Here is a 27,264-nt window from a genome sequence, read left to right on the forward strand (position 1 = left end):
TACTTGTGCTGCAGTGTGGGAAACTGCTGCCAGTACTGCCCAGCCCACCCCCAGAAATTCGTTTGCTGTGGGGCCTCCTGTGGGTGCACTGCTGTCCCCTGCCCCCCAGCTGTATCCCATACAGCAGCGCCTGCCCCTCTGAGTCCATCCACACAGCTGTATCACAATGAATGCAACAACAAGAGTATCAAAGCAGCAAGAAGCAGAGCACTGCTCACTGCAAAGGGAAAGAACCCAGCAGCAAAGTGACTTAGTTTACAAGATTTTTTAATTTACAAATAAAAAAACTACACATTTTACTTTTTCTCTTTTTTCTCCTCTTTCTTGACATCACTCTTCTCCTTGTCCTTCTCCTTCTCATCTTTCCTCTCCTTTTTACTCTCTTCTTTTTCCTGTCCTTCCTTCTTCTCTGCATCCCTGTTGGCAATCTTGTTGTTGATGAGGTTGTGCAGGGCAACCACGGAGCGGATGAGAGAAGCCAGGTAAACCACCACCATCTGGTCATTGGTCTTCAGGTAGAAGGCCTTGACAAATTCTTGCAGATTGACATCTGGAAGCAGGTTGAAGACATCCTGAAGGTGGTAAATGATCTGGTGATTGATGGGGAGCTTGCCCATGGCTACTTTCTCGAGGTAGCTCCTGATGTCCAGAAGCTTGGAGTTCAGTCCCTTCAAGCCATGGACCTGATTTGTGATCCGCTGGGACAGAGTGCCCACCGTGGTGTCCTTGATGTCTCTGAAACATACATAACAAAGATTCGACGTTAGAATGCTTGCTGCATGCGCACAGCTGTGCTGTTCACTACGAGGCCTTTCCTGTTTAAAAAGAACAGCCGTTGCACGAGCAGATGAGGCACAACTAAACAGGACTCTTCAAGTCAAAGAACAAGATCGAACTGATCTACGTACAAAGCATATCTAAAATAGGTCACTGCTGGATGCTTTTGTGCAGAATGCTGTCCTTGGAATAGTAATAACGGCAGTTAGAGTTTGCATGAGGTGACTGCTCTTTTCCTGGCTGGCAAGCTTTGCCAGTTTGTCAGCTGCAGCTCCAGCAGCCACACTCCCACTCAGCCCTGCTCTGTGAGGTCTGCAGGGGCTGAGATGGCTCCAAACCACGATATTCCAGGGCTCAGAAACGATGACAGTGTAGCTGTCATCATCGGATGGAGCTTCAGTTACGCTTTTCACTAGCAGCGACTGAACATGCCAAGCAAGACTGCTAAGAGAACACACTCTTTCAGAACGTAAGCAGCATGTTTCACGAGCTCTGCATTTCCTCCAGGATGCTGGCACTGGGAGATGCCAGATGGACCACGTTCCCTGCTGTGCAAGTCTCACAAGAAAGCTCTCATCTTAAAGGTGTGTACCGTAACAAGTGCTCAACGCCAACTTCCTCTGCCTCCTCAGCTCCGATCTCGCTCGTCACGTGCTCGAACGTCTTGGAGGTTGGAGTGCCATCCTTTGAGGTGCACAAACACAATGAGACAGGGTTAGGCTGAGCACACAGCTGACTACAGGTACAAAGAGATGGGCTGGCTCGTACAGACGCTCACCCACAAACAGAGGGGCAATGGGAACAGTGCCAAAGAACTGAGTCCCGTTTGCATGACAGAATCAGGAAGAGGCAATGGGACAAATTAGGGCAAAACAGTATCAGGGGACAGACCCTCATCAGTGAATGCAACATCACCTATGCAGAGGGCAAATGAGAGCCATGGGATGTGTTCCTTTTGAAGAAAGAGGCATCCCAACACTCATCTTTCAGTGGAAATCCTTTTCTTAGGAAGGCACAGAAAAATCATAAGTACTCACATCATGAACTTCTTCAACTGAAATATAAGCTTCTGTAGGCAGTCCCAGGTCCTTTGGTTTCACATCAATGATCACCAACACCTTATGGGAAAAAAAAGCACAAAAACAAAACACAGAAAGCCAGGTTTTATTCAAGGGCTGGAACAAAACACCTTTGTGCTATAGGCTATGCACAGGTGTTAGCTCCAAGCACTGAAATAAAACATCCACAGCTGTCTGTTTAAAATACTTTGCTGTGAGATTTTCAACAAGTTCGATCAACAATTACAAAGCAGAGGCCAAGGATTCACAGGTCCTCCATTTAGGGAGAGAGAAACAAACCAACAAAGCACAGTACTTACAGAGTTTGGACAGTATCTCTTCATCAGTTCATTGATTGCAATGTCATTCTTGTGCAGTTTAGGGCCTGTGTGGTACCAACCAACTATTCTTTCTCTAGCTGAGCAAAACCAGAAAGGATTCTAAATCAGAACTGTGTAACGAGACAACAACAGAAGTATTTGGGTGGAGACTGAATTAGCAAATGAGGAATGTGACGCATGCAGAAGACGAATGTATGGCAGGGGAAAATGAATCAGGAGGCAAGACAGTGACATGGCTTGCAATGAAGACATCTTTACAGAAATAACTGCACTCCAACGTCCTTAATTAAACTAGACTATTTCATGTAATGCAGTATTTCATATCATACAGCAGCTGACAACCTGCAATTCTGGCATCCAAGCACACAAAAATTCTAGGAACAGGAATTGTTCCACAAATGCCTCAATCGTATCAAATCGTTCCCAGGGCAAAGAAAATTCATGAATTTGTGGGAGTTGAAGTTACGAAAGAACGTTCAACTCTACTGTCTCAAATGAAGTAGTGAAGAGCTGAAAACGTGAGTTTGTAATACGTGTAAATATTACATAAAAACAAAATATGATTTTTTTGTTCATAGGAAAATCAATTTCAGGGCAAATCTGTATAGAAGTTATAGAAGAGAAACACCTGTAACTCTTTCATTCTGAAGATACAGAGCTGTCAGGAGAGTTTGGAAAATCAGTAAGGTATGAATGAATGTGTTAAGAACACAAACTACTTGCACAAGTTAATCCATTAGCAACAGTGAAGCCACATGAGGAATTAGCATGGAGAGGCACCTTACCTGGGCACATCACTTCCTACTTAGCTATGAATGCACTTTCTCATGTGGACAAAGTTTTAAAAGTTTCTCAAAGTGCATCCATGACTGCAAGGCAACCTGAACTTACCGTTGACCTTCTTGAACATTCCATACATGTTCTCCAGATAGTCATGGTCCAGAAACCACACAGTATCATCCTTGTCGTCCTCATCAAAAGGTACTGGAAGTAAAATGGCAATATTTAAGAGTTTTTCTGACTGAAAGTATTTATAGAAGCTCCATGCTTTAGGATAGCTCTGGAATCTAAGGGTGATTGGATCTTGATCGTTTCCAACTGCTCTGCAGTGTTACACTGCAAAGGCAAAACTACAGTGCAGTTCTTTCTCCTAATTGCCAACAGGTTTAAAACTGAGGAATAACATGCAGTGTTCTGAAAGTCATCCTTGGTGGCCAACATCAAAGCATCAGAGGGAAATTCTCCCCTGCACAGCAGTAACTGCATGGTACACATACACATTTGATATGATAAACAGGATCCCAGCAGACTTTGCAGCTTGTTGATCAACAAAGAGCAAAAGGAGTTTTCACTGTAGGATGCATTTGATCAATGCTTTTACAGACTGCTGGAACACAGAGAGGCACTTTAGGAAAGGACCATTTACCACTGAGTAAAGGATGAGTTATTGTATTGGTTAGCGTGCATTCAGGGACACACTGCTGGCTTTGAGAATGCTCTCAGCATTTTAATTTACAGGAATATTAAAGCTTCAAAGTTGAAAGGCTGTCAGTACTAGCAAGAAAAAAAAAAAACCAAACCAACCAAACCTCTTTTCAACTCAAAGGGAAAAAACGATCCTCCAAAATTGGCAGAGAAAAACAGAAAAGGTCCTCACGTGGGAGAACTCCTTACAACTGTGAAACTCCATAAATAAACTGAGATATTTCTGCTTTGTCACAGAATAGTCCCACCGGGGAGGAAATGATGTAACTAACACAAACAGGTCAGTGAGAGCCATGCATTCAAAAATTACTCCTGATATCACATGGAAGTATGTAAGAGGAAATGATTTCAACACCAGTAACAACATGCCCAAAGGAGGAAGGAGTGCTTTAACTGGACAAAACACGAGGAAAAGAATCAAGGCTGAAACATACATTACAGCTTTCCCTGAGCAGTAACAGCCTCATCAGCACTGAGCAGTGATGTGTTTGTTCCACAGGCTGAGGCACGGAGTGCTCAGCAGAGGTCAGCACATCCAATGCAGCAAAACATTCAGCCGTGCTTCCAAAAAAGTTTACAGCTGCTGCTGGAAGATGACACATTGCACAACAACACTGCAGGGAGGCTGCAGGATGAGACAGGCTGCAGTGGGGCACTGCTGGCAGCGGGCAGCTCGCACAAGTTTCACAGAATCACAGGGGTTGGAAGGGACCTCTGCAGATTACCCAGTCCAACCCCTCCTAAAGCAGAGGTTCCCTAGCTTCGATACAGGGTGATCTGTACAGGCTGTGTAGCCCGGCAGGGTGGCTCAGGGAAGAGATGTGCAGTGCAGCCACTAAATCATGCTATAACAGGGATCAGATGCCCAACTCACCTGCAAAGCTGTTGGACACATCCAGGATCTTCTTCTGCCAGGAGCCCAGCAGCACGCCCACCACGCGCTTCTGGTTCCCAACCTTTCCTATTCTGAAGGGAAAAGGCCGTCAGCTCCCGCTCCAGAGCCCGGAGGCAGCGAGCCGGGGAGCTGCTCCTGCACCGGGCACGCCAAGCACCGCGGCTTCTGGTTCCTGACCCTTACAAAGGGCGTCCGGGCGCCCTCAGGACCGAATGTTGGAGCGCGGCTGCGGGGGACACTGCGGCCCAAACCGGGGACCCGCGCTGCCCCCCCAGCCGGCCCGGCCCGGCATAGCACAGCACAGCACAGCCCGGCCCGGCATAACACAGCACAGCACAGCCCGGCCCGGCCCGGCCCGGCGAGCCGCCGTATTTCCGCAGTGCCGCCGGCGCTCAGAGGGCCGCGCTCAGCACTGAGGCACCAACCCTTCCCTGCCCCCCGAGAGGTCCGCCCGCGGTCCGCTGCCGTCCGAGCGCCCGTTTTCCTCCTCCCGAGGACGAACCCCCCCCGCCCAGCGCGCTCCCTCTGCCCCAGGGCCTCGCCCGGCCCCGCAGCCCCGGTGCTCCGCAGCCCCGCGTCCGTCTCGGCGCGGCCCGGGCCCGTGACTCAGCGCGGCGGCGCCGCCGGCCGCGGCCCCACCTGTTGAAGTGATCGACGACGCTGAGCAGCACCAGCGGGTGCACCACCACGCGGTCCACCGCCAGCTCCGGCATGGCGTCCCCCGCCCGGCCCGCTCCGGCCCCGCGCCGCCGCCCGCCCGCTCCCCGCCCGCCGCAGGCCGCTCCCCGCCGCCAGGCCCCGCTCCCAGCCTGCCCCGCGGCGGGGCGGGGCCAGACCGCCATCTTGGGGAGGTCGGCGGAAGGCGGGCCCACTCCGCGCGGGCGCCGCCATCTTGAGGAGGTGCGGCGCGGCCGGCGCCATCTTGGGGAAGTGGCGTTGATCGTCGTGAGGTATGGGCGGGCCGGCAGGGGAGGGGGGTGGGCGGAGCGGGCGGCTCCGGCTCGGGGGGGCTCGGAGGGGGTCTCTGGTGGAGGTGGAGCGGTGCCGGGGCCGTTTCTTGGCGGCGGGGTCGGGCGGCGGCGCGGCCGCAGGGAGCCGCGGCGGTACGCGCCGTGAGGCGCCGTGCGGTGCGGGCCCGGCTCCCGCCTTTTCTCCCGTTTTTATTGGAAGGCAAACTCGTTGCCGAGCGCAATGGGAGCAATTTGCGCCCCCTCCGCACGGGTACGTTGTACTCTGCAACAGCGTCACGCGGCCGCCCTCATCCTACGCTCCCCACACGTGACTCCCCCGGCGCGCCTCTCCGCCATGCCCGCGCGGCCGCGCAGTGCCGGATGCCGCGGCCTCAGCGCCGCCCTCCGCCGCCTCAGCTCCGCCGGCCGCAGCGCGGCGCGCGCCCCCTCGTGGCGCCGCTCGGGCGTTACGCGCTCCGCCGCCGGCAGCGCTGCCCCGGGCCGGGAGTCCCGGCTGAGCCGGCGGAGGTTTCTTCCGGCAGAGGGAGACCTGTGACCGTGAGATTCAGGCGCAGGCGGCGTTCCCGCAGCTTGTTTTATCAATATACATACAGGAGTCTCGATGTTCAAATTAACTAGTTCAATAAGTAATTTAGCTCATTGATTTTTGGGCATATCCTAAGTGCCATTACAAGCTACGGATATTTTAAATGCCATTACCTAATAAAAGGTGCTTAAAACATTCCTTCTATTGATTTTATTACTGCTTTATTTTGCTCTCTTGGTTTAAAATCATTTTAACCGCTCCGTAATCAAGAAGAAATATATCGTTGGTGAAATAGAGTCAATTTCCTAAAAACCTTTGACATCGTTAAATAAGGAATTAGTTGTTAAATCATGTCAGGCAATAACCGAGGGACAGAAAAGATATAAAATTTGGAGCGGTGGGCCAGCGTACCGTAAGCTGCTCTGACCTTTGGCATTCAGACTGTATGTGACAATCACACTTTAATTCTGTTCTTGATTCTTACATCAGTCAGAAGAGATTTAAAACCTCAGCGTGCCAGGAAGGTTGTTGAAGGATAACGGAGTACGATCTAGAGACAATTAAGGGGCGTTTTAATGACCCGCTGTGACTTTTTGTTAAAATTACTCTCTAACTTAGCACGTTTGAAGTTTCATTTGCTGGATTGTATTGCTGGTAGTTTAGTTATTGATGTTACACACAAAAGGAGTAAATTGAGTCTGCTCGTAGGGATTTCAGTTACTTCCCTTCCCAGCTCTTTTGACTTGAGAAGATTATCAGCATTATTGAGCTAATCAGTTGGTGGATGGAGACTGGGAATACGGGCAATGTGTTGCTTAACCAAAGAATTGAAAAGTAAGTAATGAATGTTGGTGCTCAATAAAAAACAGCTAATGAGTTGATTGCATCGATGCTTGATGTAATTTAACTGTAGACTGGCAAACATCAATACTTATTTATGATTTGACTGATGATTGCTGATCTGAAATGCAAAGTTTGGAGAGGTTCTGCTGTAAGGGAGCTCCTGGCAGCCATCCTGATGAGGAGGGGCTCCGGGAATGGAACGAGTGATTGCACCATCTCTTTTCTTCTTTTCATATACGACTTTTCAGGAGTTTAAGAAAAAATAAATTGTCGAAAATAGTTCAAAAGTAAAATCAGCAATTAGAAATATTGAAGCGACCTCTGGTCCTCTTGTAGTAACAACCTTAATAACCTCAGAGGAAATGTCAGTGGTAGAGATGCCTTGTGCTGTTGGTGGAGGTGGACCTACGCCGTGTTTCAGCAGCTATCCCACCATCACTTGTGTTAGTTACTATCAGTTATGACTGCGTTTTAAAAGAAAGTTAATTGTCAGGAAAACACAGTCTTGAATGGTACAAGCGTTCTGAATTCACTTAATTCAGGGTTCACCTTTTGCCCTTGCTCTCTTCCTTCTGGTTTGCAAGGTGTTGTTGGCACTCCATAAGTACAGGTTTATGCTTATTGGTGACACAGGAAGACATCTTTGCAGGCTTTTCTGAGCCATGCTCTTTGCCTCTGTATGGGAACTGCTGAATCACGGCCTGAACCACTGATTGGTCACCTGAGGTGAGCAGCAATTCAGCCACAGGGCCACAGGTGAAGGCAATGTACCTGTGTGATTGGAAGGGGTGGAGCCTGGCTGCACCTCTCCCAAACCCCATTTAAGGGCTGACCGCCACCAGGGAAGGGTCTCTTCTCAGAGTCAGTCAACGGCAAGCCTTCGCCATCGTAAAGGTGAGCCTCTCTTTTGCTATTTGTCTGTGTACAATCTATATAGGCCTACTGAAAATGTACCATCTTCCGCGCTGTTTTCATTGAGTACCGTTCTTGGGGGTTATTGCCCCCCATCACGTCAGCTGCTGTGTTGCCAGCAGTGGGAAGGCTGTTGGTGCCCAGGTTCTCAGTCATTTCTGTGTTCCTTATTTTGTTCTGCTCTCTTCTCCAGCCCTAGGGATGGCATTTCTATGTCAGGACTTCCTTCCATCAGGAATTAGTACTTGTCTTCAAACTGCAAAGTGTTTCTGTTGCATTTGGGTCGACGTGCTTGCTGGTGTAGGGTGTGGTGGCATGTTCTCTGGGCAGCTGTCAGCTGTGGCTTTTTGGAGTCCATGCTTGCCAGCTGAATTCTAATTTGGCTGATGCTGTCTGGACAAAGCCCAGTAACGTGGCTGAGGGACTCTTTTGGTGGCCTTATCTCTCTCCTGTTCCTTTCCACCTGCAGCTCTCGCTGACAAGTGGCAGCGTGAATTTGTAACAGTAAGGGGAAAAAATAAACGGAGATGACTGCTGCGGAATCACAGAAGCGCCTGATGACCGCACAGAGGCTGGGGGAGCGTGTGTTTACAGAACACATTTGCTTTGTGTTTCTAGGTGCTCTTTCCAGCTGTGAGAGTTAAAAACACTACTGTGCTTTAAATGAAAATACCAGCATGCTGCAGTTAACAACCGCAGCTCATCAGGCCCAGGAACGAAGCCTCGCATGGCTGTGCGATAGCTCGCACCCTCCCACCTTGCTGCTCTGCTGTCCCAGAAGGGCCAGGTGCTGCTGCTGGTCATCAGGAGCCTCTCCCTGGGAAGAGGGTTTGGTTGCTGAACCTTCTCCAAGCAGAGGGTTTCTGCATACCTAAAGGGCAGAGTGCAGCTGGGGGGTGTGGGCTGTGGTGCAGGGAGGTGGGTGAGCTGTGCAGGAGGCAGCGATGCTTTTGCCCAACTTGCTTTGCATCTGTGGCTTTCCAGTGCCTGCCGGTGGTAAGGGACATCCTTGGCACTGCGGCTGCAAAGGATCCTCCCAGCCAGGGAATATTGGTGCCTGATGCTTTGGATCCTCACCCTAAATGACACTTCTTAATGTGCACCTTTGATTTTTGGCTTTGTTTGTTTGTAAACATAATCCCAGTGTTGTTTAGATAGAGGAATCGGGGAGGGGAGAAACAGAGTGCATCCACGAGAATGTGTTTTCATTGAGATGCTGTTAAAAATCCACTTAGGAGGAATGAGGCTGTCTTTAGACCTGTCAATAGTTTGTTGCATACTGTCTTGATGCCACCAGCTCAAACAGGGAATATTTATTTTCTTATAAGTAAGTTTAGCTCTGTCCAAATCACTGTGGTTTCCTGACCAGGCTGTGTCATGAAGTGTTCTGGGAGGAATTGTGCTGCCTGGAGTGGAACAGGGGGAAATACAAGCCATGGAAGGAAAATAGAAAGCCCCCACAATATTATTAGTTCTGGTTTGCTTTGGTTAAACTGTAATTTAATGGAATGCTGATGCTGTAAGCTCAAAACATGATGCCATGGAGCATGGACTTACCCAAACTTCAAAGTAAGTATCAGTTTGTGTATGAAGACCTCCAAATGGGAGCAGTGACCACTCTTTCCGAGTTCTAGAATTGAATTTCTTAAACTTTTAATCTGTAATTGTCAATCGATCTGCACAATTCTTTGCAATCGGATCTTTAGATGTTTGTGTTGCAGTCATTTCTTTGGTTCCTTGTGGGGCACTGTTGCTTGATCCAAAAGTACATCTAGAAGGAAAACTTGTGCTGCTCACTGTGGTTGGGTCAGCTGCAAATATTGCAGTAGCTGCTGCTGGTGAATTTAAGACCTTTTGGCTGTGCCTGGGGGTTATCCAATCATAACCCTACCCTTCCTCAAATAGTATCACGGTGGAATTCTGGATGTAGAATTGGCACTTCCTGCAGGTGAACCATCTGTGGAAGAATTGTCAGCAACTAATGCGAATCTGTGGGAGAAATCCTTCATGTTTTATACTGCGTACTTTTAATTCCTTGTGGTTCTGTTCAGAAATCAGAGGGTATAGAAGTGCCAGAGAATTTTTTAATAACTTAACCACTGACTCTGAATTTTGTATTTTGATACAGCAATTTCAATGCTTTATTCTGCTACTTTTGCTGAAAATGATTTTGTTTTTAATTTTGGAAACGAATAGTTAAAACAGTGCAGAACAGGTTCCAGTCATACTCATTTTTCCACACCTTGAGGACCAGCAAATTCTTTAATATGAGATTTTATTTGTACAAAGCAAAACTTCAAAACCACTCAAAAGCTTTCTTATTAACTGCTGTCAGTCCTTTGATTTACAAGGGCAATAAAGATCTGGAGGGGGCACATTTATCATGGCGCTCAGCACACCAGGAGCCATTTTCTCAAGCGGTAAAGCCGAGTGATAAAATGAGTTCTTTTGTTCTATAACCAAGACACATTCCCTATGTTTAAAAACGTGTGTTGGACTTCTTGGCTTGTAGTTTGGCTGTGTTCCTCTAATACTCCATTTATAAATAATGAAAAATTGCTAACATGCAGATGCTGATGATGCATCTGGAAAAAACACACTTTCTGAAAGCAACTTGCTTTCAACTTAGGTTTATTTTCTAACTCTTTTTCCAGTGTGAACTCCTGTGTGATTTATTTTTCACAGCACCTTTTAGAGTAGCACAGTTTTGTTGGTTTTTTTCCTCCTAAACTGATGTGGTGATTTACCTCTGCAAAGCTTTGCAATTTCAATTAGGAAAGAATTGAAAGTAAAGAGCTGTGCTCTGAAGGAGTAGTGCCCTTTTGCAAATTTTTATTTCATCTGTTTCTAAACGTGTTTGGGTGACTTTTTGAAGGCTCTTCTTTAATGTAAGCTGATAGGAGGAAAATAAATGTTTATACAAAAAAAATCAACGACTTGTATGGGTACTTCATTAACTGTGTGGGAAGAACACCTTGCAGGAGTAAATATCCTTTGTGAGAAGGGCTCAGACTCTGTGTGTACATAGAAATGAAGCTGGTTCTGTTTGTTCCACAAAGTGCTGCCACCTCTCTTCTTTTCCAGAAGTGAGAAGCTCTGCTGAATGCTGGGCAGTTGAGTGAATCATAGAATCATAGATTATCCACAAGGATCATCAAGTCCAACTCCTGCCTTCACAAAGGACTACTACCCAAATGCAAATGGTCCCTGAGCAGTGGCAGCTTGAGGCCATGCCTGCTGCCCTGGGCAGCCTGCTCCATGCCCACTGCCCTCTGGTGCAGAACCTGTACTTAACCCCAGCCGCCCCTCCCCTGACACAGCTCCATGCCATTCAGGTCCTGTCACTGTCACGGAGAGCAGAGTGCACTAATGTGCGGAAGCCAAAAGCTTTGGTTGGCCTATCATGGCAGTCATCATAGTTATCAGTTATCATGGCAGTTCCTCATAGCAGAGGAATCTGCTATCATTTTATGTTGATATTTGAAATTTAGCAAGAACAGGCTTCATCGAGGAGGTGTGCCTTCGTGTATGGCTGTGCATGCTACTTCTGATATTTGCTGCATTGTAGGGCCTGTAGTCTCTGATATTTAAAGTTGGGAATTATAAGGTTTCATGGTGTTGTTTTTTTTTTTTTTAGACCCTGGGGCGTCTTTGTGCTGTAGTGTCTTGAAAGATCCTAAAGCTCTGGAAAAAAAAATTGAAATACTTTTTATTTTATGAAGCAGTTTTGGGGTCAGTTTTTCTAAAATGAATGCTTTTATGTTGGATAGTTTAAAGACCATCTGTTAACTGAAACCAACCGTAAGTGAAGTTACAGTTATGTTTCCTATTAGTCTTGTATCTTTCCTATTAGTCATGTATGAAAGAATACAGAGACATCCAGCAGAACTCCAAACAAAAATTGAAAAAGCAGATGTTGAAGCTGTTAGCTTGCTGGTTTTCTTTTACAGGAGCAAGTAATTATTAATGAGTCACAAAAATACAGTTTTGTAAACTGTGATCTAGAATTGTGGTGGAGGTGTATTTCTGATTAGTGTATATTGCAGCTGAAAGTTGGAGCATTTTACTTGGAGAAACTGAGGAGGGTTTAAAAAAAATAGGTCCATAACTGTTATGTCTGGAAGCATACAATAAAAGATAAAATAGCAAATTTTAAATAGTTATGCACTTCTAGTCTCTCAGGGCTCATTTATTATGTTGTCATGGTGAGCAACAAATAAAAAAAAAGTTAAATAAAAGGCTGCTTCTTGGGTAGTTGTGACTTATTGGTAGTTACCTTTTACAAGAGTTCCATGCTGACTTAAGTAAAGATCTCTGAGGAAAAAAAAAACAAACTTCATTTTTTGAATACATTCTGCTAAGAGCTTACAGCCTTCCGTGACACCACCTGAATTATTATTAGTGTGCACTGCTGGGAGAATAACACTCGCTGCTGTTTAACAACAATGTCTTTCCATAGAATTTCTGAAAGTCAGTAGGAAAATGAGAGGCAGAATTGAGAGCTGAAGTGGAATTAAAACAGTCCATTCTGAGGCTGGGATGTTTTCATCATTGCTTCTGTAAGAAGGAAGAATTAACGTGTACTGTGTATGCAGTTCCATATGATTTGCTTGAAAAATTTGTAATAGCTGTGTGTGTTAAGCAGAAGGTCCTCTCCTGCCTGGATAAAATCTTGAAGCATATTTAATTCAGGCTTTCTCTTTTTTCTACCCTTAACCTGTAATTAAATATCAAAAGTATATGCAATTTTGCCTACATAAAGCTTCGTTTCTCACCAACAGTGGAGGCTAATTAATTTTTTTGCTTATGTGCATCATAATAGAAGATAATGTGTTGCACTTGGTAGATGATGAGATTAAAATAGGGCCGTTCATCCCCCACTATCTGTCCAGCTCTGTTCAGGTGCTGTCCCAGCAAGGCTCCCTGCCAGACCGTGCTGCTGGAGCCCCTCTTGGCTGCTCCCCATCTCCTCGTGCCCGGGTTGTGGAGGGCAGCTGTGTCTGTGGGTGCTATGGGTGCCCCATGGGCCCTTTTTGGGCTCTGCTGCTGTGGAGGTTACATGAGCTCTCTTGTCACATGATCCTATTAGTTATGATTTGAGAATCAAGGAGAAAGATGCATCCTTTCAGAAGGACAAACTGTATCTACTGTTTTGCTGGAAGTGTGATGGGGAAAAATATGGAAAAAAATAAAATAAGCCTCCTATGGCAACTATTTTCTTTTAGAGAAAACACGATTTAGGCTAGCAGTTACAAACACTTCATTGGTATTGCATTACAATCTTTCAAAACCGTTTCCATAACTAACAGGAACTTAATGGATTCACTTTATTTCCACTCTTGGGCGGATATAAATCCTGTACAGCATAGGTCTGCATTTTATAGACCAAATTTACTGTTCTTGATGCTGTGCTGATTATGTTGCATTGGAACATCTCTGGCAGGGACATGTGCTTGTTTCCCACAGTCTGTGGTAGGACAAGAGCTCGTGCTGAGCATGGCTGCCCACCCTGTGCCCCTTGCCCACCCCCTTGGTTCTCCTCTCCAGTGCTCCCCCAGCCCTGCCTGCATGCACTAGCTTTGCTGGTTTTCCAACCCGTCCCAGCTCTGGGGAGTAGCGAGTGTCTGGGAAGCAAAATCCATCCCATACTAACTGCTTTTACAGGTGGTTTCATACTTATTAATAAAATAAGTCCCAATATATGGAATCTAAAGAACATCCTTACACTTTGTTTTGGAATTAGCCTGCCATTTTAATTACTGGTGCTGAGTGGGTGATGGGAGCCCTTAGGTACTGGGACCTCTTCTTGAAAGGACAGTCTAGTTGGCTGTTTTTGGCAATTTAGTTGCAGCTCTTGAACAGAATATTTAAAGAGGATTGATTTATGTAATGCTTTTAAGAAAGAGTGAAACTGTAATCCCAGAATCAAAACAGAAAGAACAGAGAACGTAAAATGTACTTTTCCTTTGTCCCCTTTTAAAAATCTGTCATTACTTTGTTTTCACAGGACTGTGCTGAATGAAAAGGTGATCAGTTTGTGTGTGTGTGTGTGTAACAGTTACTAGCAGGCAGAGGGCTGCAGGGCTGCGCAGTCGGGGCTCTTGAATGAAAAGCCATGGTCAAATGTAGAGGGGAAACATTGTGCAAGATGGGATAAAATCACTGAGGGGCAACATCTCAGATAATTCTTCTAACTGCTAAGCCAATTGCTTTCCATTTAAAGAACAAAAAATACCCCCAAATACCTAAAGCCCTTTGCTGGTGGTGCATCATGGAAACGATACTCAAATGTTCTTTTCATATTAAAGCATTACATGCTATCTTTGTTGATGAAACATGCACAGGGTTTTATTAAAGATTATTTTCTTGGCTTATGGAAAAACGTTGTTCTAGCTCATCCATTCTCAGATTCTGGTGATAGTCCTTTTAATTTCCCTTTGCTCTTATTGGATTCTGGAAAAGGTTAATTAGTTATCCACTGAGCTTTTGATAGAAGATTTTTTTTTAGAATATAATATTAAGAAATGTTCTACTGGGGTATGAAGGTAACACCACGAGGGGGTACTATAATTTTATCAAATTTGTCTTGGTAAGTCAGTTTATTAAGGTAAAGTGATTGCAGCCCGCAGAGTTAATTTTAATATGCTAATATGCCGCAGCAAGTTGGGAACTTAACTAAAGTGACACAATTAATTTTAATTTATAGACGGTAGAGAAGCTTAGTAAGGTCATCTGTGTGTTGCGTTAGGAGTGCGTATGGGCTCACCAGATTTAAATGCAGTTCTCTCAGAAGCAGCTTTAGCTGGTGGCTCACACGTCGCTGACCTTTGCACGAGGAGCTCAGCACAGTTGTGTGCACGCTGCTTTGCTCTCGTGTGAGGGGAATAACCCTTCATGCTCTGAATGCAGGGAGCTAACGTCAGCTGTGTGTGTGTTTTAATGGGTTTAACACCTGTTTGAAGCTGTATGTTTATTGGGGCTTGAAAAGGTTGTTTTTTTAATTATTTGCAGTGGAAAAATATGCCATCTGGTATTGTTTCTTTGGTGCAAGGATTACTCTTGATGGAACCTTTCGATGAAATAATGTGATGTGTTTTTGGATGTACGGGAGTGGGAATTGTTTCCGTGGTTTGTGGAGGAGTTGGGCCCTGCTTCTGTTCGGAACAGCTGTGGTCTTGAGTTATGTCACTGTCATGTTCAGGTAAGTCCCTACCTACTGTGCCTCAGGAACAAGGTAATGAGGAATTGCACAGGAACTGGCTTCTTGGAAATCTTGCTATTGTATTTGGCTAGGGAAAAAAAAACCCATAAATTAAAAATAAAGAATGGGCAATTGCACTCTTTACAGAGCAGAGCAAAGCAGAAGTTGTGGAAGACTAGTTCTAGCATTTTGGTTTTGTGTAGCCTATGGCTCTACTTTATTTACCAGAGCAAAACTTATCTGAGCAGCTCTGCTACCTATGCGGGGGTGTCCAGGTGCATCCTGCAAACGTGAAGCACCACCAGCAGTAGCACTGAGTGCTCGGGCAGCACTCCAGGCTGCTGTGCAGCACACTAGAGGCAGGACTTCACTCTTAGCAGTGGTCTTTCTGTTCTCTGGAGATTTTGTTGAGATCCACAGAGAATCGTGTTAGAAAGCAGTAAAGAAAGAATGCATCAGCAGAACAATTTAGATATTTTCTTCTGATTTCTATGGAAGATAAGTAATCTGTCTTTTGCTTTCATTGGGAAGTTTCCGAGATCTGTCTTTCCCCTCAGGAGATGGAAAACCAGACAGCACACCAACAACCAGTTGAGAGGCTGGCTTGCCAGGAGCAGTAATTGGCAGTGATGTCACAAAATGTCCTTTAAAAACATTTGGGGAAAAAAGTGCTTTCCATGCCCATCGCAGTCCATTGTTAAAGATGACACATAGCATCTGTGCATATGGAAGGGAATGCTATGCTGAGGTCAGTGTTGCAAACTTGGTACTGGTGTGAGGAGGTGAACATGAAACTCACAGTGATAAAAGGATCTATCCGGGTTATTAGTAGAACCTGCCAGATCTCTCCGGAAATCCATGAGTTGTGGAGGCCTCAGAGGTACAGGACTACAGCGATGGTGCCCTTACCAGTGGGACTCTGTCCCTTCCTGTTTTGTGAGCAGCAAACAAATTGCTGTTAACCGTGCAGTGCCTGTTGCTGAACGTTTGTCCCTATGTAAGGAAATACAGAGATGATGTTGAGCTTGGCATTTTGGCATAGCGCATGGATGCTGCCATTCTAGAAGGTCATAATGAGTCAGTTTTTGCAGAAAATGGGTCCTGTTTTACTATGATCACTATTGTATAAATAGTTTCCAGGGATCTGGCTTTCTCCTAGGAGCTGCACACCCACAGAAAAGAGAGTTTTGCCTTCCATGTGTGCCAAATGCTCTTTATTCTTGCCATGGCGCTCTGTGGTTGTTTCTTGTCTCTGTATTGAAGGGGTGCCATCATCTGAGCTTCATTAATGAAGCTAGGTCCTGCATCTCTGTGATGAGAACAGGAGGCCATGTGTAAGAACACTTCCAGAGCAGGGAAAGGGCACGATGTGGTGGTTATAGGGGCTGTCCTGCTTAGGAAGACTGCAGAGAAAATGCTGCAAAATATAGAGCTTCGAGAGAAGAATGTTTATTCACAAAAACCTTGGAGAATGTAACTTACTTTCCAAGGGAAAAACCACAAAAGAAATTAATGCATTATATATATATATATATATAACAAATTATTGACATCAAATTATATGCACAATTAATTTTTTATTAAATAAGAGATAATGTATGCAATATTATGACAAACTTCTAAAATATAACAAGTTTTTAAACTTTACCAGCACCATGCACTGTGCCTGTGCTTCTCAGGGGGCTAATGTTAAAAGTGAGGCATTCAGCAATTGAAAAGGAAATTATAAGATTAGTCACTTGAGTAATTTAAACATGCAAATAAGTATCCCAGCTGTGTTGATACCAGATTTAGCTGAATTTACTAGGGCTGCTTCAACTTTATCACCCTAATTATTCCTGCTTTGTGTCAGACTTCAGAAAGACAAAAGTATCTGTCACAGAAGTTTCTCGTGGTACTGTATTGCCATATTGTATGTTCACTGGCAAATAATATTCCAGGTTTCTTTTCTTTCTAATTAGCTGAACAAAGGTAATCAAGTCTCCTCTATCACTGCTTCTCTCAGAGTACCAGAGATTTGAAAACATTTGGATTCTGCTCGTTGAGCTGATTGAAATGTGATGTATGTATCCTTCACAGCAAACAGAGCAGTGTCAGCAGCTGAGCTGTACTGTGTGACCCCGCTTGAATTAGGTAAAAATTACCTGTGAGGATGAAGTGCCAGTTGTGCTGGTGGATGCACACCACTTCCAGAAGAGCTGGTGGCTCCTCATCAGTTCCCCAGCCTGCAGACATCCCCAGGGCAACAGAAAGGAGATGGTGAGATGGTGTCAGCAGGCCCAGGAGTGATGGCCCTGTCTGCTGAGGCCATGTTATAGGCATCCTGAGAAGGGCTTGTTCTTGTGGGAGCAGCAAGCATCTGTTTGTTGAGATGTTCCTATGTTACAACTGTATGACAGGAGAGGGTGAAAATATCCACTTCAAAATGAATTGGCAAACAGCTTAGGTGAAACTAAGGTGAGGATTTCAACAGTGAGCAACAACAAAATGGTGATGCCTTCTGTCAGCTCCAAACTTTGCAAGTGGTGAAACAGCTTGAAAGTAAGATGCATCATTTTGGTTTTTGTATAGTGAGAAGGGTAAATAATAGGCAGAACTGTGAAGATGGATTTCTTAAATTGAAATAAAGTCAAGATAATGATTATGTGACCGTCTTCTAAATTGGTAGAGCCTGAGTGAGACTGCATTTAACAAATCTGTAGAGAAGAAAGAAAAGAAGGTTGTAGTTGATAAGTTATAAGATGAAGACCAGGTTGAAGAAAACGTGTGTTTCTTCAAATTTTTTGCACAAGTTTTTAAAATGCCCCCCAGGAACTGTGCATAACAACTACATCTTCCACATGTGGATAGAAGTGGAAATAATCTTTTCAGCTAAGGATGCTTGTTAATATTAGTTTAAGTAAAGATGCACATAGGGCTTCTGCTCTATAAAAAAAGGTGAGGAAAAATAAGAACAAGTGTTAATTCATGTACACAGAATTTGTGCTTGCACAGCAGGTGTAAATGCTACATTAATGTTGGAAATATTTGTCCTGCTGTGTAGTTTTCCTTCCTTTTTATTACTCCTCTGTTTGGTCTCGTATGAATGCACCATACTTATTTGCATGTTATCACAACAGATTCCTCTTTCTCTTTATCCATATAAAGATGCTCCACATGACCTTGATATTCAAATGGAATACTATAGCAGAACAATCTTGGTTTCAATAGCGTGGTGTATCCGTGCATCAGTATTGTTTTTAGTGTGGGTTATTAATTGCACACAGAAATGCAATTGGGTATGCAGTGTCAAGCACTTCTAATTGTGGAAATGTCAGAAGTAGGGTTCAGCCAGAATCTCCCTGAAACTGAATGGAAAATGATCCAGGCTGTGTGACTCAAAGCATCAAGCACTGATCTTGTCCTTTGTGTAAATCAAAGCCCACAGCCTCAGCCTTTGACCCATGTGGGCGCCCACCTGTGCGAGCTGTGGCTGGGAGCCTGCTCTAGCAGGGTTGGACTCCATCATCCCTCTAGGCCTCTCCCAGCCCCTGCAGTTCTGGTTCTGATAGCGGTACAATGAGAAGTCCCCTGCAGGACTGAGGCCGTGGCTGCAGGTCAGGGTTCTCCTCCTGTGCTTCTGGTGTGAGGTGCTCCCTGCAGCTGCTGCCTGGATGCTCCCGAGCTGCGTGCAGCTTGCCTCGGTGCTGCAGGTGTTGGTAAGCTGAGGCAGGGCACGGCTGCTGTGAGAGGTGTGAGGAAGAGCTCGCTCCCGTGTTCATAGATTCACGAGTTGCACGTGTTTCTCATCACCAAGAATGAGCAAATTGTGCAGTTTGTGCTCATCTTCTATTTTACTGCTTGCCACAGGGTTGGTGACAAACATGGAAATACTGCAATTCTCTGCTTTCTTCCAGTCAAGGCTCAGCACAGTGGGGCACAGGGATCTTTCAATGGTCCTCTGCAGCTGAAAGAATTTTGTCTCTGTGTCTGCTGTCCTGTCTGCAGGGAAGCAAAACTGCTGCTCCAAAACGTGTCATTTAATGAAGCTGGTGCTCTGCAAAGAGCGAGCTGGATGAGGTGGCTTCTGAAATATGTGCTGCTTCCTCTCCTGACCTAAAAAGTCTGTTTTTTGTTCCCTGATGTCACAGGGCCAAACTTTCTTCAATGATTTTAGAAAGAAATCTGTAATTGTAATACTGTGTCAGACACATCGAGGATTGGGCAACTACCATCTGTAAGCACTGCTAAATAACTTGTCTTCATGCATTTATTTTTCCTTCTTCTTGAAAAAAGTGTTGATATTTTAAGCATTTTAGCTGCTGCTGCTTATTTTTTTGCTTCCTTTTATGACATAAAAATGCAGTTTGTCGGTTCATTCTGAGCCTGACTGGAAGGCTAAGTTTGTTTATTTTGGCAGCTTAGCTGTAGGTCGGCCAAGAGGAAAATGAAAAAGTGTAGCCTGTAGGCATTGTGTGTGTGCTTATCTAAGTACTGCTGGGAGCGGGGATAACTGTCTTTTTCCTGGTGGTGAATCCAGCCTACGCAGGAAGAAATACCAAGAAGGCTCCCTTGTTTGTCTCTTTGTGTTTTTCTCGTATTGGAATTCAGGGTCTTCAGGTGTTGGTCTGTTCTGGTGGTACAGACACACCTGCACGGGGAGCGGAGGGTGTAAAGCACTTCTGTCCAATGGGAGTTGAAATCAATGTGATCAGTGTGTTTTTAATTCTTCTCATGTTTGTGAAGTAATTTGAGAGTGGGTATCTCATGGGTATGAGTATTAATGTAGCAGTGAATCAGAAAAAGATAAAGGCTCCTTTTTGGTGCAATCATTCCAAAAAGAGAATGCATTCCAGGAGAGCGGGTGCAGCTGCAGGGAATCCTTGAGAGCTCTGCTCCACACTTTGCAATCAGGGATGGGCACTGCTGAGTTCCTCCCCGTGATCCCCAGCACCTCCTGGTTCCCCTCTCCTGTCTGTGCTGCCGTGGGGGGGCGTGCTGGGCGTCCTACTGTGCCTGCAGGGTCAGCACTGGGCTGGCTGCTCAGCTGGGGCTGCTCAGGGCCTCCCTGGTAGGGTTTGTGTCTGCAGTACGCTGTGGTACTGCTGGGAGATGCTGAACACTTTTGGATTTTAAAAATCCCAGGATGCTCACTTTTAATTTGCTTTCATGTGGTGCAGGAATACAGAGCATTGCCGTACAATTCACGTTAAACGTTTTAGAAGTCTGTTTATGGGAACTTTTCAACGTGCTTTCTCACTCGGCATTGTGCTTTGCGTGCTCTTTGTCACTAGGGGTGTGTGGGAATGTTTCTTACAAGGGATTTAAATTTAATTCATTAGAAGTCTGTAACAGGTCAGATACTATTGATCTGGTTTTGTTTTTTTTTTTTAAAGATACCAGTGGAGAATCAAAAGGACATGAGGCTCAGGAAGTGGATATTAGTTTAATGACTTTTTAAAATGCATCTATCCTAGCCTCTGTAGCCTATGAGGACTTGGGTGGTGTGCTTTTTTAATGCCATTTTTTTTCACAAATAAATTATTCCTTCTGTTATTCTAATCATAGATGTACACTAAAGCCTAATAAAATTTTTCCTTATGTGTCTGAGAAGAAAAATGTATTCCTTTGTTTGGAGGAGCCTGGCGGCTGGGCTGCGGTGGATTACTGATGGGAAGCTCGTCCAGAGCCACAGCTCCTCCTCGGAAATTGCTTTGACAGAGAGCTCGTTCACGTGGCCGCAGTCCACGTGCTTTGAAGTAACTGGGGTGGCTGTGCTTACAGCCAGCACAAGGCACAGCTCACGTGCTGGGACTGGCTCTTGCAGCAGTGCCTTTTGTCTTCCTTATGATTGTGGATGCAGAAGGGCTCAGCTGTGTGCGGATTGTGGAGAGGTTACCTTGTACTCAAGCCCAGCCTGTGTCCTGGCTGTTTCTTGCAGTCATTTCCCCTTATTTTTCTCCTCCAAGTACTGGCAGACCCAGCAGAGGGCCTGCAAACGCCTATGAGAAATAGGTAAACTCTGCCTAACCCGCCCACCCCGAGTTTCCCTGTCACCACTGCCCTCACTGTGGGATGGGGTTGATGCCCGGGCACGTGGTGCCTGGATGGAGGAACACATCTTATGTTAGGAGAGAGATTTAATCTGGGTTTGATGTTTGGAGAGCCCTTGTTTTCTGGGAATGTCCTTCTGCTCCCTGGCCATTGCAACTAGTATCACTGTGTATCTTCCCGTTTTTTTCTGAATGACTTATCTGCAACAAAAGTAGCAGCAGTTCCTTCCTCCCTAGCAATGCTTAAGGTTCCTTTCTCTTAAGCATTATGTCGGGGCGGGCAGAAGTTTTTATGAATAAACACGCTTCAAATTATGTTTAAATTAAAATACTTTCTGGAAAAAGAGACTAATTTTTGCATATGAGCAGGAAAGAGGGGAGTCAGGGCTTGGGGAAAATGGGAGTCGGGGCTTGGGGAAAGTTCAAGATGAATGCAAATGGAAAGTACTGGAAATCGATCTTCAGTTTATCCCTTCCATGGAAACACACCCAGAGATCTCATGGAAGTCCGTGTGTGTGTTGTAATTAACACGTCTGCTTGGAAAGTCCTAAGATTTATTTCTTGCTTTAAAACGTGAAGGGTCTTTTATGAGTTGATACAAAACCATGATTGGTTTAATGTCTTTCATTGTTTCAGTTCCTTTTAGCTTTCTTTAATTCCCTAAAGCTGATTTTTTTTCTTGTATCTGTCCAAATGTTTCTTTAAATAATTCAAAGTCTGTTGGATTTCTGTATCTTGGTGTGAAAATAACAATCCTTTCAACTTCATCTCTAAACAAAGAGGCTTCTTCAGCTCCTTAGTTGCTTGGAAATGCACGCGTTTGATGCTTCATGTTCCCATTGACACCTTCACAAAAAATGACTGCGACATCACATGAGGCTTTGTTCTGGATGTGTGCGCTCAGTTTTGACTTAAGGATCATTTTCTCTATCGTGGTCCATGCAATTAGGGGTTATTTTGGTCTTATTAGCTCTGTATGAAGAAGGCACATGGTCAGAGAGCCTCTTGTTATAAACCATGGCTCAGCTCTGAGCACCCGTGACTCACCCACGCAGATGCAGCCCTTTGTCTGCAGGTTGCTTCACGCAGCTTCTGAGGCCCTGTGGTCTTGGTTTTGATGAAACTGTGTTATTTGTGAATGGCAGAACTACCTGAAGTCTAGTCATCTTCTTAACAGGAATAGGCTCTGTTTCCAGAAAAGGAAATGAAAGTTTGGAAGCACTTTGTTTGAGTGATCTGTGTATAAGTCCAGGCCACCTGTGCCAATGTGTGTATCTCTGTATGCTCATGGCTACTGAGAAATATTTTTGAATTTGCAAAGGATTTCATATGGTAAATTTAATGAATGAATGTGCCAAGTGATTCCTTTGCCTGAGCTGTAGAATTTGTAGGAAAGCAAAACCGGTGTGCAAAACCACAGCCGTAAGGCAAGGAGGGAGCTGGAGCTCCACTGGTGGTTGACTGTGATGCTGGTTGCACAGAGCCGTGCCCGTGGCATCACTAAGGTTGGAAAAGATCTCTAAGATCCCCAAGCCCAACCCACCCTGCCTGTAACCACACCCAGCAGTGCCACATCTCCGCAGTCCTTACCACCCCCAGGGACGGTGACCCCACCACTCTCTGGGCAGTCTGTGCTGCTGCCTGACCACTCTGTGGGAGACGTATTTTGTCCCAATATCCAGCCTGCCCTGAGGCCATTTCCCCCCTCGTCCTGTCGCTGATCCCTGGGGGTGGAAGCTGGCTGCCACCTCCTTTCCTGGAGCTGGAGAATGTGATGTTCTTCCCAGCTAACGTAACTGTACAGCACCTAGGATTGGTGAGTTAGTGTTTTTCTGTGAGGCTGAGTTCTGGTCAGTGCTTTGTCAGTATGGGTTATGTGGTTCAGTGGTTTTAAAAACACTTGTCACCCTTGTGCTTGGGTGTAAAAATACACCTCATGCCACACACACTACCTTTATAAAGTACATAAACACGGTTTTTCATCTGTGCTCCATTTACTGTTACGTTTTGTTGTCTTTGCCATGGGCATTTAAGACTGAGATGTTCTAAAGAGCCCTGCATGAAATTTTAAAGAGACTGGACCTTTCATCTGCACACCAGCAGGACACCAGATAGATGAACAAGAAAGAAAGAGAAATTGTTTTTGAAGCAATAGCAAAAAAAAAAAATAACAGTAGAAGCAATTATTTTATCAAAGGTTTATTTTCTTTCTTGTTTTTTTAAAGACCTTTCCTCCGTTGAAGTTTGCTGCCTCCTTACGTATGTTTGATTTGTGGGTTTCACGAGGTCCAAATGAAAAATGTCAGCTGAAAGATGTGTATTGTTAATGAGCAATCACAATGGTAACGGTGATTTCAGTGAGTTTTGGTGCTCGGATTTGCAAAACTCTGGTCTTCTATCCTCAGAACAGCCCTGTGTTTCCCTTTCATATTTCAGGCTGTTCCTTGTCTATGGAAATGCCTTTTTGGTGTGTTGAGAGCCACATTAGTCTTGGCCTCGTTCCTTCTTGTAGTGAAATAAATGGTGTTTCTTAGAATGCTGAGATGCATCACCATCCCTGGCTTCTCCTTTTCAGGCTGTTAAGCAGCAATTTCACCCTGTGCCAGCAGAGCCCTGACATCGTGGAATGGGAGTGTGCTGCCAGCTCCTCTCCTGCACGCAGTGCTGATGGGCTCTGCTCGCTGCCCCTCGGCTGCTGGGGGCACGCTGGGGCAGCTGGAGTGCCCTTCTGTGGGATGGCAGGCGTGCATTTAATGCACAGCAAGCCGGGGATGGGTTGCAGAGATCGCAGGATTCCCTCAGTGCCAGTTTGGTGCAGGAGAAGGTTAGTGAGAGAGTGAGGGTGTGAGCAGGGACAGCAGCGAGTGGCAGGAGGAGGAGGGGAGCAGGATGGGGCCTGCTCAGCACTCGGGCACTGGCTGGATGTGCCGTGTTGGATGGCTTGCATAGGGTGAGGAAAACCTGGAGAAATCTAAAGATACCAATCGGTGCATCCCACGTTCCTCAACTTCAGACAAATGTACCTTGTATTATTATATGAGGCAAGAGAGCAGAGAAGGGTTTTTTGTGCAGCTGATAAGTTTTGAAGCTGGAATCTTGTTCGAATTAAAAAGGTGTGTGCTGGGTGAAGGAGATCCATGGATGAAACGTAGGGCTGGAGCTTCCAGCAGTCCATACTGTCTTTGCTGAAAGGCATATTTATATCTTCCAGACCAGTAATTAATCACTCAGTAGGATTTTTTGGGACGTGCATTCACAGAAGATCTTTTTGTACTGCCAGGAACCACAAAACATGGGCACAATTAAAACTCTGATTTAATTTATTAGGTAGAGGCATGGAATGGGAATGTTTTAAGCGATGCTGACAGGCCAGGATTTCAGAACTACTTATTTTTTTTTAATAGAAAACAAATGCTGCTCCATACAAAACTTAAATTACATTAATAGCTGCTTTCTAATGCATTACTAGAAAGAAAACAAAACTTTTGGCATTAATTAAGATGTGAAGAAACAGTATAATTTTTGGATAATACATTTCAAAGTTGTCTATTAATAAGAAATAAAAGGTAGTGCCTTTGTTCAAACTCCCTGTAGGAGGATGCTGCTCCTCTGAAGAACTCGCAGCCATTCTGAGCTGCTCTGTTGCTTGCTGGGGCTGACCCAGGAGCAGGACGCAGGCGTGCCTGGCTGCAGCATCGGCGGTGGATGGAGAAGGACTTTTCTGCAGCGAAAGTTCCTGAGATGCTCACCAACTTCCTTCTCGTGGTTATGACTTCTATTTTCATTTGTTTCTTCCTCTGCTTCAAGTAGGAAGCATAAGGGTCCCATAAAGCCATAGGGTTACGTAGGAGATAAGTTCATAGGAACTTCAGTTTGCTTCCTTCCGATCGGAGCAACTCGAACACTGTGGATGTAGAAAATAGCTTGTCGTGTTTTTGTGGTCTTGGTCTCAATGCTCTGTAAAATGGCACTGTCCTGAAACACAGTGGTGTGGGGCAGGGCTGCACAGCCAGTCTGCAGCCCAGTAAGCTTCCACCCCCCAATCCAACCATGATGTATTGGGTTTGAGAAATGCTGCTGGTTTCAAAAGCTGTCATCGGGGGTAATCTTAATGATCCGTGGATTAATAGAAGCACACTTCAATTTTGGGTCATTTGTATGATCTTAAATAGAGTTAAAAATAATTGTGTGATTGGTGCTTCGAGATTTTATGATGTGTTGTGTAGGCTGTTTTCTTGTTTGTTGCTTTATGGATGATTGGAAAGAAATATATATGCATGGACTGAAATAAAACTCGAGGAGTCCAGTTCCAACTGGAAGCCACAGATCCCATCCCTTCCCATCCCTCTGCTGGGCTCTCCTGTTGCCTTGGCAGCTGCAGCACTGTGGGCTGCACAGGAGCTGTCCCATGGCAGCTCCTGGAACAAACCAAGGGGAGTTCTGCAGTAACACCAGTGCTCAGGGACTTTTGTGCATGACCTGAAGGATGCCATGTAGGATTCAGGTTCGGCTGTGCAGGATTTAGGTTTCCATGATTACTCTGTGCCATTGCAAATGCCTCTGGAGTGCTGTCCCTCTCCTGTGCTGATGCCTGAAAGGTGCTGGAAAGGATGCTCAAAAAGTCCACGAGGATGATTAAACAAGTGGAAAATTGTCTTACGGTGACAGATCAAAAAAGCCCAACGCAAAAGAAACCAGAACCAAACCCTGAGCTTCTCAGGTTATCAGAAAGACATGAGGTGATGTGAACGTGGTCAATAAGTGCTTACACGGGTGAGAGAAATTTGAGAACAGAGAGCTCTGGAAACTAGCAACAAAAGGATAATGAGATTCAGTGAATTAGATTAAAGGTAGACAAAAATTTGTCTAGAAATAATGTATGTGTTAATCAGGCAAGGTGATTAATCATTGGAACAGCTTAATGGCCATTATGGTGGATATTTTAAAATCAAGATAGAATGATTTTCTAAAAGCTGCAGTTGAAGTGCAACTATTGAGCTTCAAACTGGAAGTGATACAGAAAATTCCCGTGGCCTATATTATGCAAAGTGTCAGATCAAATCATCGCAGTGTCTGGGGTCCTGTGAATTAACAAGGCACTTTTGTTTCTGAATAAACATGACCTCTAATAATTTTCTGTTTCTTGAATAATTCAGCAGTCCTGCGGTTCACCGTTTCTGATACGCTTTATTCCATCACTACGAGTTGTCTGAACGTGGGATTTCTTGGGTGATGATCCAAAGCGTAGAAAATAAATGATAATGGAATGAGCTGTCAGAAAAAATGTATTTAAAAAAATCCTTTATGGTTCTGCCTTTGTGTGTATCCCTGTCCGTTCCTCCCCTAAATGTGCAGCACCCCGTGTCAAACGAGGTGTTGTGCAGGGCTGCAATGACGAACCCCGCGTTAATTTCGCTGCCGTTAGCGGATGTCACAACACGAACGTGGTCTGTTTTATTGTTTGGTAGTTACCGTGTCAGTGTGCGTACGTTGTGTTCGCTTAATGAATGAGCGGTGATGGGATAAACCGCGAGATGCTGCGGGAAGTGACAAAGGAAATAAAGGCGTCTTCATTTGAACAAGCTGTGCACCGCCACGTGCGGGAGCGCTGCGAGCAGCACGAGAACAACGAGCTGCTCGCGGGGCACGGTGCCGGCTGGGGGTGGGCGGCGAAATCGCAGCCGTTCCTTTTGGAGACGACTTTGAAGGTTATTTTGGAAGAGCTTTCCAAACTGACTTTTCCAGTGCAGAAGGGTGGATGATGGAGAGGCAGTCAGTGGCATTAAATGTGAGCAGCCAACTGCATGAGCAGGGGTTTTCACGCAGGGCATCACGGGGCAGTTTTCTCTTTCCCGTGATGCGGTTACACGTTGTGCCCTAAGCTCTGCAATGAGAATGAGCACTGCGGGGCTTTGCCTCTTCTGAGCGTGGGGTCCCATAAGTGTGGTTCTCCACGAGCAGCTGCTGCCCGGCAGCTCCCCAAGGCTCGGGGTGGAGGACGTGCATCCCCACTTGGCTCCGCAAGGTTCTCCTTCATTTCTTAAGAACTTTTTGTTAACGTTTCAAAAAGAGGAAAGATTCTGAGTGATTTCCATGCTCTCTGGGAGGTGCAGGCAGGTCTGAGCTTTGTTCAGCTGAGGTGCAGTGAGCATCAAAGAGCGCAGCACAGTGCCGGTGTGGTGGTAGCACAGCCTGGCCCCATGGCACGGGCCCGTGCAGGAG

The 27,264-nt window shown here is 45.4% G+C and overlaps 1 protein-coding gene across 1 annotated transcript; it reads right to left on the reverse strand.

Moving 5' to 3' along the window:
- Positions 1-250: 250 nt before the first annotated feature.
- Positions 251-5,303, reverse strand: PSMD7 (proteasome 26S subunit, non-ATPase 7). Its single transcript, XM_065745380.1, has 7 exons — positions 5,196-5,303; positions 4,536-4,627; positions 3,068-3,160; positions 2,156-2,253; positions 1,815-1,895; positions 1,370-1,461; positions 251-735 (listed from the first exon to the last, which is right to left on the reverse strand). The coding sequence occupies exons 1-7, from the start codon at positions 5,267-5,269 to the stop codon at positions 297-299; spliced, it is 969 nt and encodes a 322-aa protein (XP_065601452.1). The 5' UTR covers positions 5,270-5,303; the 3' UTR covers positions 251-296.
- Positions 5,304-27,264: the final 21,961 nt, after the last annotated feature.

Source organism: Cyrtonyx montezumae, unplaced genomic scaffold (genome assembly GCF_038088225.1).
Source record: "Cyrtonyx montezumae isolate F1298 unplaced genomic scaffold, pur_monq_1.0 scaffold_35, whole genome shotgun sequence".
Taxonomy (NCBI): domain Eukaryota; kingdom Metazoa; phylum Chordata; class Aves; order Galliformes; family Odontophoridae; genus Cyrtonyx; species Cyrtonyx montezumae.

Bases quoted from the DNA above. Each gene is read 5' to 3' on its own strand.
- PSMD7 (XM_065745380.1), bottom strand. From the start codon at position 5,269: ATGCCGGAGCTGGCGGTGGACCGCGTGGTGGTGCACCCGCTGGTGCTG. The intron at 3,161-4,535 runs GTGAGTTGGGCA...TTTTACTTCCAG, and splicing joins TGTGTCCAACAGCTTTGCAG to TACCTTTTGATGAGGACGAC. The intron at 736-1,369 runs GTACACACCTTT...TGTATGTTTCAG, and splicing joins GGCGTTGAGCACTTGTTACG to AGACATCAAGGACACCACGG.